The sequence below is a fragment of the Marmota flaviventris genome, chromosome 16, assembly GCF_047511675.1.
Source record: "Marmota flaviventris isolate mMarFla1 chromosome 16, mMarFla1.hap1, whole genome shotgun sequence".
Lineage (NCBI taxonomy): Eukaryota > Metazoa > Chordata > Mammalia > Rodentia > Sciuridae > Marmota > Marmota flaviventris.
In genome coordinates this window covers 55,606,177-55,619,071 of record NC_092513.1, presented here as the reverse complement: position 1 = coordinate 55,619,071, position 12,895 = coordinate 55,606,177, and the positions used below count along the sequence as shown (strand labels likewise).

At 36.4% G+C, this 12,895-nt stretch overlaps 1 protein-coding gene across 1 annotated transcript in view; it reads left to right on the top strand.

Annotated features, from left to right (window-relative positions):
• Window positions 1-12,895, top strand: part of L3mbtl4 (L3MBTL histone methyl-lysine binding protein 4) — a 464,449-nt gene that overhangs the window by 320,096 nt on the left and 131,458 nt on the right. The window contains exon 15 of the mRNA XM_027942948.2: window positions 11,796-11,969. Within this exon, the coding sequence (XP_027798749.2) occupies window positions 11,796-11,969 (174 nt within the window). The remainder of the gene's footprint in view (window positions 1-11,795; window positions 11,970-12,895) is intronic.

Sequence of the window (12,895 nt, the reverse complement as noted above, 5' to 3'; positions counted from 1 at the left end):
GCAAAGATTGGTAGATGAAGTGAATTAGCAGAGACTTCTGCCTCTTAATCCTGGCTTCAACTAAAATAATATGCTGTTTGGATACTTGTAAATCTCTGTTAAGTAAAATGTTGTATTTGGCTATGTAGATGCAATCTTAGTGTATATATGCAGATATGAAATATTTAAATTCTCACTTAAAAACAGGCTAGGATGAAGCTTTAAAATCTTTATTTTTTTCTGGCAGAAATTCAAGACTCTCTCTTTTCTTTCTTCTTTCTCAAAATTTATAAATTATAGGCTCATCCCAATTAAAAGTATCCAGATGGCCAATTCTCCATGTTATATTTGATTTCATGCAGAGAATGTGCCTTTGTTTCTACAGAATGCCCTTTCTACCACATGTTCTATTCTTGTGGCAACTCTGCATTTGAGAATGAAATTTAACAAACACTAAGCAGCTTAAGTTCCCTAAGAGTATTCTAATTTGCTTACTTGTTCTTCTCCAAATACAATCAACAATGCCAAGGATGTTGTATAAATGTTAGTATCTATACCCATTTGGTAAAGCACCTAGTATGTGCAGAGCACCATGCCAGGTGTTTTATCATTCTTATTTTCTCTAATATATTCAGAAAAAAATCTAGCCCCAGATGTAGTTTGGTATAATAGTTAAAAACTTCCCAGATTTAAATCCTATTTGCATAATTTAGCCAGGTAACATTGAATGGGTTAAGCTCTCCATGCCTTGGTTTCTTAAACTGTCAAATACAGATAATAATAGTATCTACTTCATAGGATATTGTGGGGGTTGGATGAATTGATTTAGAATGAGAGCCTAAATCAAAGTGTAGGGCATAATAAAAACTATGAAAGTACAACCCCCCTGTCAGTATTCCTAATATTAGACTAATTTAGTTCATTTTGAATGGCATCATTCTTTAATTTATAAGATAATTATACTACCTAAATTTAATACAAATAAAACATTCATGTATGTACTTTAGACTGATAGTCTTCTATAAAGTATATGTTGTCCATAACAAATATTTAAAATATATTTGAATAATGTTTTAGAATACTTTACGACAGAAAAAGTAGTATTGATCATATTCTCTTGAAAAAAGTAGATATTTACCCTTATCACCAATTATATTGATGCCTCCAATATGTAATATCTCAGGGTTATTTAGTTTTCTTTAAAGTAGCTATTTCTAAACAGTTCCCTTCAAGATTTCATGAAGAATTCCTAATGTCAGTTCATATTGCTAATAAGGACAACATGGCTTTATGCACTCTAAAATACAGAACATATTTTCCTTTTGCATGTTAACTAATTTAGAGGAAACATAATTGGAAATCAACATCTTTAATATAGAATCTATATATACATATTTTAAACATTGTGTGAGCTTTCATTTTTAGATAGTGGAATGATGAAAAGTCAACTTTTTATAAATTTTGCTAAGAAAATATAACATGAGATCCACCCTCTTAATGAAATTTTAAGTGCACAATACTTAATAATATAGGCACAATGTTGTATACAGATTTCTAGAACTTAATTATCTAGCATAACTTTATCCCACTGAACAGCAGTTCTCTCCTTCTGCTGGCCCTTAGCTCCCCAAAACCTCCATTCTGCTCCCAATTCTGTGTGTTTGACTACCTTAGATACCACATAGAAGTGGAGTGGTAGCTACAGTATTTATTCTTCAGTAACTGGCTTATTTCATTTAGCATAATGTTCTCAAAGTCCATGTATGTAGGCAGGATTTCCTTTTTTTAAAATGCTGAATCCTATGCTATGGATTACATTTTCTTTGTCCATTTGTACATCAATGGACGTTTAGGTCATTTCTACCTCTTGGCTATTGGGAATAATGCTGTAGTGAACATGGGACCTTGAGGTTATGATTTTAGTTCAGTTGGATAAATACCCAAAGTAGATTTCTGGATTATATACAGTTTTAAATTTTGTTTAGGAATCTCTATACTGTTTTTCAAAGCAGGTGCACCATTTTATATTACCACCAGTGGGGTTCCAATTTTTCCATCTCCAACACTTTTTATCTTTTATTTTTTTATAACAGCCATCCTAACAGGTGGATCATCTCTTAAATGGAGACCCACAACATATGCTTTTGCAGCATTCCACAGGACTCCATGACACACTGCTCTGGAGGGTGGCAGCAGGACTCTGCAAATCCTCTTGGATCTAGGAGTGTTTGGGAACACTTAGCTCAGGCAGTTAAAGGATGGCCAAGTTTTCATTTTCTTTTTCCATCACATAGCCTGAACTCCTAATCTTTTTGTGTGGATTTGTCCAGATAACAGAATTTATTATCTTGAGAAAGAACATCAATAACAAAATTTGAATGCCCTGTTGACAGACATTGGGTCAATATTAGATTTAACATACAGGTGAGATGCTTGTGCTTGTTTATATCTATTTATAACCATATATGTATATATCCTCATGCATTTCCAAAGAATATATAATAATTTTATTTAAATTGAATATATTGAAGTTAGAGCCTTTTGAAAGATGAAGATGGAATTTGTTCATTATGATTAATTGCCAAAATATATACCCTTATTTTGTAGATACTTTTAAAAATTGTGCTTGAAGCATTTTTGAGTTAAATAATTTTCCAAGAGTCCTTTGGACCACTGACCTGGAAAAAAATGGTTTATTTTATAAGTGACATTTTGTTTAAAAAAATGCCTGTTTATTTTTTTTAGAAGGGGGGAAGCATAGCTTAAGAAGACCTTTGCCGAAGTTAAATATGTGTTGAACTAGAATGTTCCAATTAAAATGTATTTGACGAATTAAGCTATAAAATATTACCTTGATATGTTCACACCACTTAACCAAAATAATATAACTAAAATATTTAAAACTTATATATAGACACAAAAATGTGAATTGTAGTAATAGAAACACAAACCTATCATTTCAGTGGTTTTGATTGAGTTAATAATGTAGCATGTTAATCACTTCATTTGTTTAATTTCCTGCTTAATGTTAACTGTGTGGATAGTGTTCTGGTAGAAATTTTTAAACTGCAATTCCATTTGTCAGATCTTCTCCATGCATAAATCATACAAATTACCTACTTAGTACATTAAGCTAATTTCTTCATAAATTTTTCAAGGCCCTTAGTGTTGCTGGTTAATATAGTCTCATATTCCTTGAGACCAGTTTACGTGTTGGAATCTTTTAGTCATCAACCATACATGAAATACTTTAGAGGAAAGGTACTACACACACACACACACACACACACACACACACACAACTTTTACTTTCTCTCTAGAGGTATTTACTTTGCTATTTAGTTTACAGATTGTATTACCTACAACTGAATTCAGAGAATATTGTTGTACAAGCTCAGTTAAAGTGCCTCTCCTAAAGTATCACATCTTGGATTTAACTTTCTGGTACTAGAACAGTCATTAAGGAAATGACTATGCTCAAAACTCCCATGAAACAGTAATAAATGGAGATTGCATTTAATGTTCATCTATTTCTATGAACATCAGCTTCAAATTCATACTCTTGGCACGAACTCTCAACTTTACACATCTTTCCAGTGCTGCACAAGAAGCTCGGTGAGCCAAAATATTGATAGGGCTGCATCTCTCCAGAAAAATGAAGCTGGTTCTCCAGTTCTGCAGTTGGACCTTTGTTGTTTCATTGGATAATGGCATGGAGATCCCAGAAAGTGAGAAAAGCTCAACTAATTTTTCTGTAAGGACAGAGGTAACTCCCAGGAAGAAGGAGTAATCTGATGGCTAAATGGCTAAATAGATGAAAAACTCAATATGAATTGAGTTTGGAGACATTGATGAAGTGAGAAAGATGATTGAGAGCAAGTTCTGTGCCATTTCATATTTGAGACATTGGAAGTCTTTTTTTTTAACTGTTAGGCTTCAAATTCGGCTTTCTGTTAATTTAATAACATCAATAAATAGATAAATTGGTCATACCATATATATAAGACTTATATTTCTTTAGAAATTGATATAGTACTCAGGTGCTAAAACATGAGGTAGCCTAGTTTTACTAAATTATACTGACACTATAACTTATGGTATCTGATTTTAAGAGACTTATTAGAGGAGACAGATCCATGCAAGCAGCAGTGTAAAGAGACAATATTCATAAAACTTGGAAAGTATAAAAGCTGGAAAATAGTAATTATTCTGATGTGACTGGTACTTGGTAGGTGTGTGTGTAGGGGATGAAATGGAGATGAATTGGAATGTGACTTAAGTCAGATGAAGGGGGCCTTTTAATGCCATGGGAAAGAATTTCAACTTGAGTATAGGAGTATGCATTATACCAAGAGAAAGGAGGGAAGAAAGAGAATGGCTCTTTCTTTCTGAAATGTATCTGCATCATGAAAATTGAATTCATATAGCTAATAGTAGTATGAATTATAAAAGGATAAGTTAGAATTGGAAAGAAATTGCATTTATTGAATGCACATATGCCAGCTACCAATACTTGGCCCTCTACATCCAGTGTTGTGCTTACATTGACACCATGAGCAGAATACAATTTCCATGTAACACACGAGGAAACTGTGAGCTATAGGTGGTGTGTACTAGAGTAGCAGTGAGATTGAAACTTAAGTTTGGCCTGTCTTGAAAGCCTCTTTTGCTACTTTAGGGTTCACTGGATGCTCTGGTTCTTCCTTTAAAAGGAGGTACAGAGAGAGTCATGGTCCAGGAGGAGTCCTCAAGAAAGCTTCTTAACATTAGAACCTTATTTGGGGACTTACACATTTAGAAAGATGGAATAGACATCTTTGTAACACTCGTGTGTTACATGGAAGTTGTATTCTGCTCATGGTGTCAATGTAAACACAACACTTTATGTAGAGGGCCGAGTATTGATAGCTGGCATATGTGCATTCAATATGTGGAGGGAATAGAGAAAAGCATGTCTATTCATCTTTCTAAAATATAAGTCCCCAAATAGGGTTCTAATGTTAAGAAGCTTTCTTAAGGATTCCTGGAGATAAATATGTTGATAACAACATCTTCCTCAATATGTAAGGAAGATGTTGTTATCAACATTCTGTAGATGAGGAAATGAAAAGCAAAAATGCTGACTAACTTGCCCGTGGTTTAGAGCTAGTACTTCAATCAAGTTTTCTCTAATTCTGAGTCCATGCTTTTTACACTATACTAAGTTAATTATTGTGCTTAATTTAATTAGTGATTATCTTCCAGCTTCCTAATTAGCTATTTTTGTGGAGTTTGTAGCATCTAGGATGTTGTTACAGGCTGATATACCTGAGGATATTTTAACAACCAGTGTTTTTCTTCTAACTTTTCAAACCCTTTGAGTTCCATACATATGTAGATTTCTTTTAAATCTACTGATGATATATTTAAAAAATATTTAGACTTTTTTCTTACTCTCTGTGCTGTTTTACAATACCTAAAGCAATGAGTAAAGACATCAGCTATTTTATAAATGAAAGTTATTTGATCTCAGAAAAAAATATATTAGAACTTTTTTTTTAAAGCTATAGGAATTTGGAAAGAATTGATCCTGTGCCTGGCACTGTGGCACACAGCAGTACTTCCAGTGACTCCAGATGCTGAGGCAGGAGGATCGCAAATTAGAGACTAGCCTCAGCAACTCAGTGAGGTCCTAAGCAACTTATCGAGACAGACTCAGTCTCAAAAAAAAAAAAAAAATTGACTCTGAGACCTGAGAATTTTCTTATATATGCCAGTTTGGGTTTGTCTATCTTTGTTTAAGAACAATGTAAGAAATTGTGTTACATTTTCAGTAGGTACTAAAAACCTATGATGTTCCTCCCTTGGGTCCACATTCTAACATGTATCATTTGTACTTGCTCTTAATCCTCAAAGAAGTAAAATTAGCAACAATGTAAGTCATATGTTAGCTTTTAAAAGTTTTTATGAGAAGCATTCTAGCTCTAATACAACTTCAATCATCTACATTTTAGTATTTATCATGTCTTGTGTCATTTGGTCAAGAAGTCAATATTTTCTTAAGAATAAAAGCAGTCCATTAAAATCCTTACACTGGGTAAGGTTAGACTACCCATATTAAAGACAGTAAGATTTTGCAAAGAAGTGGGTTATTTTCATGAAGTGAATACAAGCAGAATCAAGTCTTACTGAGGAGTATCCTGGGGGCAATGTGTTGCTTTTCTTAAGTAGCAAGTGATAAGGTGCACTTGGCCAGTATCCCCAGTAGGCACCTGATACTGTAGCATGACACTGTTGTTACCATCAGAGCTCAGGGAGGTGGCAATTTGAACTCAGACAGCATGTTTCTCTGTTTTCTTCCCATTTCCATCACTTAGCTCCTTTGTCTCAGGGCCCTCACTTTTGATCTAGCTGAGGCTTCTATTCAGTGCCTCCTCACTCCTGTTTGGCTCTGGGAGACAAACTCCCTCAGACCTTCTCTTCCACCAAACCCTCCAAATCAATATGCCTCCTATTCACCCCCTCACAGTGACTTAGAATCTAACCTCCCAGCTAGGACATGACTCTCCAGTGTTGTCTTGTCTACCTCCTAGAATAAAGAATATATATAATTATCTGATAAAATAAGTAAGACTAAAATATAAAACACAGTAGTCCTCATGCACATGGTTAGTTGCATTTAGATCAGAATTCTTTGAAGTCTAACTAACTGCATCTCTAATTCTCAGGCTGTACGAGGTCGTGTTCCTGCACCTGAGCTCCTCACGGGAGCTGCTTGCCTATTTTGGGCCTATTTCAGGCTGTTTCCCTTTTCAGGATCAGAAGACATGTTGTCAACAACTTGACACTTCCTGAGATACTGCTGACTTCTGGGTTTTTTATTTATGTTCTGAAATACAGCACTCAAGAGGCTGATCTGTCTTTGCCATTTTGCTTACATTTGTAGTGCTCCCCACCTTTTTAATGCTACGTCATAGAAAGTGAGAATCAGCATTTGAGAATGAGAGGGGACTTAGGCCTAGAGGTTTCTCAAGGCAGGAAGGGACTGGCCTAGGATTCTGGTGCACAAATCCCATCCCAGCCACCCTGAGGCTATAGCTGCACTTGCTTTGGGAGGCTACCATTAGGTAAGTTGTGGTAATGTAGTTGTAACTTCATAGTCCAGACTCCTTGCTCTAGGATTTCACAGAGCATGGCCCATTTTTTTCAAAAGAGCAGGCTAGTCTGAGAAACAGGAATCAAATTTGCTGCTTAGGTAGGAAAAACTGAAACATTTTTGATATAAAATGAAAATGTCATTGGATGAGCATAACCTGGTGTTAAGGGGCTTTATCAGTCTGTTATCAGCATCTAGGATGTTAGAATTGGGCCCCATATGGGAAAAATCCAAGACAAAGATTGGGATTCCAATTAGTTGGAGAAGCTCATCATAGGGAGTAATTCTTAGTGAGGAGCACATAGGAGATTGGCCAGGCAGTATATGTGAGATGGAGTAGTGCTTCCTAGGTTGGGATTGGAAGGAAGGAGCTTATGTAATGGGAAGGGGGTGACAAGAAAAAAATAGAACCATAGGATTCTATACCAGTGTGGCACCTGAATTCTAGTCGTAATAACAAAGAAGGCATTTAGGAGCAAGGACCAAGACCCAGAGTGCTCAAGATTGGTAGGGACTCTGAGCAAGGCCCTGCACAGTGTTCAGGGGGTCAGAACTGCTGCTGTTGCTGCTGCTGCTCCTGCTGTTGCTACTGCTGGCACCTGTGCCCTTGAGGACAGAGAGCTGGGCTTAGTTCTGGCCTCAGATCAGGATGGGTTCTGGGAATATGGCAAGCCCCATTAACCCCAGGTTCAGATAGCCCTGCTGTGAAGGAAGGAAGGTGGATTCACAGGCTGAGGGGTCCTGGACCTGGCACCCAGTACATGGGCTCAGCCTCTGCTGCTGGATGTGGCTGTCTTCCACATCCTGACCTCATTGAAACTCAGAACATTTGGGAACAGCTCACTTTTCCATTTATCATCTGCTATTGGAAATTATACTTAAACATTCTAGAAACACTATCACTGTTTTATTATAGTTATTAACAATCATTTTTATGATATTAACATTGTAAATTATTACTAGTGTTTTAAATTGTTTCCTTCTAACAGGAGATAAGAAGACTCGTAGGATCTATCAAAAAAATCTCTTTTGAAAGCTTATCTGCAACTGTCTAGCATCTTTTTTTCTTATTTCACATATACCTCTATTCATCTGCTTGACTATTGATGAGGTTAGGGCTGACATTTGTGGTAGTGTTTGGTTGATCCACAGGAAACTCCTGATATTCAACTGTTTAAAAACTGCAGTTTCATATAGGTCAAAATAAAGGTATTGTGTCCAACTACAACTAAAAAATAAATATTAAAAAATAAGGGATGAAGATGGGCTGTTCAGTGAAAAGACCCAAGCATCCAGCAGAGACTCTGCCATGCAGCACTCCCCTCTAGCCTGCAGCATTTAAGCTTCCTTATATCCATCCATAATGATCTGAAATCTGAATGTAGTACTTCCCTGTCAATCAGAAACTGACATTTACCTTAACCAACAGGGCTTTAAGTCATGAATTCCAACTTATGTCAGAAATTTTGTAAAGAGAGTATGTCTTCCAGAACCATATTTCCCCAACATTTGGCTAAATCCAGAGCTTCAAAAGTAAGTTTAAAATACTTTATTGTATTTTAAACCTCCACGTCAGTCCTTTCTTTCCCTATGTGAGTAGGTTCATACAGAATCATGGGCGTTCTGAAACATATACATGCATATACCTATGCATGAGTAAAGGTGTGAGTTTACAAGAAGGCAGGCCAACATTAGGATGCCATCTCTTGGACATAACTGTCTGTCTACAAAGAACACAAATAAGCACAGGGTGGCAATATAGAAACTGGCTCACAGCAGAGTCTCAGAGCCGTGTTCCAAGCTCAGAATGCTGCAGAAATTGTATCTGAAAGCCCCTCCTACCCTCTTCTTTTGTACTTTCTTTCATCTTCCCCAAAATTTGTGGCCCACCTCTTCTGCACAGTGATTTTTGTCATTTAATATATTCTTTTGAACTTCACACTCACTTCTGCTCTGTATAATCTGGAGCCATGTCCTTACGTGCCTTGCCTCGTAGAGTCAGGAACTATTCTATTCTAGTGATGTTTCAGGACGTCTGTTTGGTTTTGCATCCATAATTGCCAAAGAGACAAAGAGGGGCTAGAATGCAGTTAGGATATAGGCTAATGATTAAATGGCTAGAGGGCCTGGTTATGAATGAAGATCTAGGAGAACAAAATTTCAACACAAGCAGCTACTGAGCTAGAGAATATCCAAGTGCTGGACATGTAAATAAACCTTGAGGATTATTTATTAAATGCTGTGCAGCATGAGTTGGGGTGATGATGTGAAGTTAAGAAAAAGAAAACGCACCACCATATGATCATTTAAAAATCTCAAATTGAGAGTATGCATTAGATGGACAACAAACCTTCTGAGTAATAATATCTTTTTGGTGGGGTGTGCCAGGGGGCATTTGACCATTGAGCCACATTTCCAGCCCTATTTTATATTTTATTTAGAGACAGGGTCTCATTGAGTTGCTTACTGCCCCGCTTTTGCCCAGGATGGCTTTGAACTCATGATCCTCCTGCCTCAGTCTCCTGAGCCACTGGAATTACAGGCATGCACCACCATATCTGGAAAGTAACAGTATCTTAATGAAAACACAGTTGTACTGGGGGAAAAAAAGAAGAACCATTTCTCAATCTCTTTAGTATAATGATTTTTCAATTTTTCTCTGCAGAAAATTCTTTCTTAAATCTCATATGGTGCATCTTAAATGACCCTACTCTGTTGTACCAGAAGCAGCACTTTATCTCAGGACTCTTGCATATGCTGATGTTTGTCCTCAGCCATTAAACCATGGCACACCCAGTGCTATGTTAGCCTTTGAATATAGGCCTCTGGTTCTTTTTATACAAGAATTATGCAAGGTTTCCTTCATGTTCCTTTTGTTGATGGTGTTAAAATCTTTTTCCCACCTCTGCCCACTGAACTGGTGACAATAATTAAGCCATCTATTTCAGGGCTTCCCAAGAAAGTCTTAAAAGGCTTTGGGAAAGTTGGTTACACTGTGTAAACCTTTTTTCTTACCACAAAATGAATGTGTTAATACTATCCTTAAGTAATTAGCTATATGTAATTAGAAATGATAGATATAAAATCTTATATTGTGATGATACTATACACTCAATAAAAGTAGCTTTTTATTTTTATTATAAATTGTATTTATTGATATATATACCAATATATATATAGCAATATATATATATATATACATATATATATATTCATATATATATGAAGTGCCTAGCATACAGTAAGTGCTCAGTTAGCAGATTTTTAATTGATAACCAAACAGATGAATAAGTCAGTAGATCAATACCAATTATTATCATTTATAGAACATGCATGAAAAGGGGCCCTCATGTCTGTAGCAAAGTTTGATACTCAGTCATAATTCCAGTACAGCCACTGTGTCATGTTGGGTCAGGCTGATGTCATCATAACCATCCATCCCAATTCCAGAGATCCATTCCAGTTATAAGTGGCAGTGAAGTCTTTCTGAAGTTAGATTGCTCCTTGGAAAACTCAGTCTACCTTAAAATAGACGAACATTTGTTTTGTCCATAATATTTTATTATGACCTTAAAATAACAAAAGAAAACGTTCATATATTCATAAAGAATTTATTGTGTACTGTGTATCAGCAAATTTACAGTGAATAGGAAGTCAGTTCCCAAAACATCAGCTCCCTTGATGTTGCTGTGTTTGGCCACATGTGCCTCTTGATGCAGTGGGTAATGATGCTGTGGTGGTGATAGCAGCTACACATATTGGATGTGTGTCCATCTGTCTTGTGATTTCTCATGGTCATGGCAGTTTTTCTGAGTTGGATCTGTTTTTCCCACTTCACTAAGTAGCAACTCTGAAGCAAGAGCAAGGAGTGCCCTCCCCAGAGGAGTACCCAGGTGACTTGTCATGTCTGTACTTTCCCTGGCAGTGGCTGCTCTTTCCTAGCAGCCCCAAAGATTTGCCCCCGTCCTGGAGACAGGAACAGGGGAATGCAGTTATAAAGGAGACAGCTTATCAGCCTGTGGAAGAGACCGGATCATTTGTCCTGGCAGAGCCTTTTGCCTGTGACCCGCTGTTAGATTCCAAAAGCGTCCAGGATTCAGTCTTGACATTTAAAGGGACAAAAAATTCCAGCGATCTGATGGGACTCTCCTAGTTCACCTATGAGGTGTTCCTGCACATTCTAATACAAACACCCTGCAGTAAGTTATAGGAGGGCTAAGCAGAAACACAGAGACAATGTTTCTGGATACATGAATATAAAGAAATGAAAGTCTGACACTGGTAAATGTTTTTAGTTATGCAGAGCATTTGGTGATGCAGGTAGTCAAGCCAGGGCATAAATACTAGAGAATACAAACTGAGCCATGTGTCATATGACATTTCCACAGCTCCATTCAAAGCACATCTGTATGCTATTCTTAGATTTTTCCATTTCCAAAATTGTAAATGCCATATGTGCTGATAAATCTACCTTTAATATTTACTGACCAGTGTCTGTACTTTAGAATGTGAGATTTTCTCAAAAAGCAGCATGAAAGAAACTGCTTTTGAGTGTGCTCAATGAGAAAAGACTGTCTCTATTCAGTTTTTAAATATTAAATGTGAGTCTGTTCCAATGACAATGGATGGCTGATTTATCACTATAAACTGACAACTGTGCTTTCATTTTTATACAAACCAGTGCTTTTGGCTGCCCTTATTCGGACATGAACTTGAAAAAGGAGGCAACGCTTCATGATCGTCTGAGAGAACAAACACAGGCACATTTGGAAGCAGACTCTTCACATTCAAAATTGAAAAATCTCTACAGTTTGAACTTCAATGGAAAACATGAAACAGTAAACAGTCAGCCCAGGTAAGAAACTTTTTGTAAATGTGTACCAGAAAGTAAACCTGATCAAACAGTAAAAGAACAAATTTGCTACTTGTAATGGTTCCTTTTATTTCTTCAAAATAATTATTCTTATTTTGGGGGTATTGATACATTCACTGGATCATAGAATTGACCGAATCCTTGGTGTTCATTTAACACAATATTTTCTATTGCTTCAACCTCAAATATTTTCATTTACCTTTTTCTGTGTAATACAAATTGTATATAAACAATGGAAAGCATTGTGTCATCTATATAATTCTAAAAGATTCATCTTTGTCTTGAAAACATCTTTATTCTTTTTCTTTCTTTTGGCACAGAGCTGTTTGTATCTGCTGAGTCATATCAGGATTGCCTCTCCTACCTGTCACTCGTCTTTGTCATCTCTAATCCAGATGTACCTGATATGACTTCTTCCTGTGAAACACATCATCCTTTTGACTCTTAATATAAACTTATGCTTTTAAGTATCAGTTTTCAATTTTTATTTACATATAATTAATTGCCAAAGTATTGCAAATACAATCTCATTTGATATTTTTTAAAACTATTTATGAGCAAACAGTCTAAATAACATCTTGTACCAAAGCACTCCATACTCTGTGCTAGTAAACACAGTAAATCAAACATTAACCAAATAGCTGGAGACCAGACAAGGATTGAGCCAAGAAAAGCCAGACAGAGAAGTGAGAAGTGGATATTTTCCATAGGCAAAAGGCAGTCATGTTCAAAGTCTCCAGAATCAAGACCCCACCTGTGAACTTTGAAGGCTTCCTTCTCCTAAGCCTAGAGCCAGTTTTTCCATTCAACACATAGGTATAGAGTTTCCTTTGGAAAAGCTTTCTGCCCTTTTGCACCTCAATCCCAGCAGGGCAGGAGCCCCTCAATTCTCAAGGATCCACCTGATT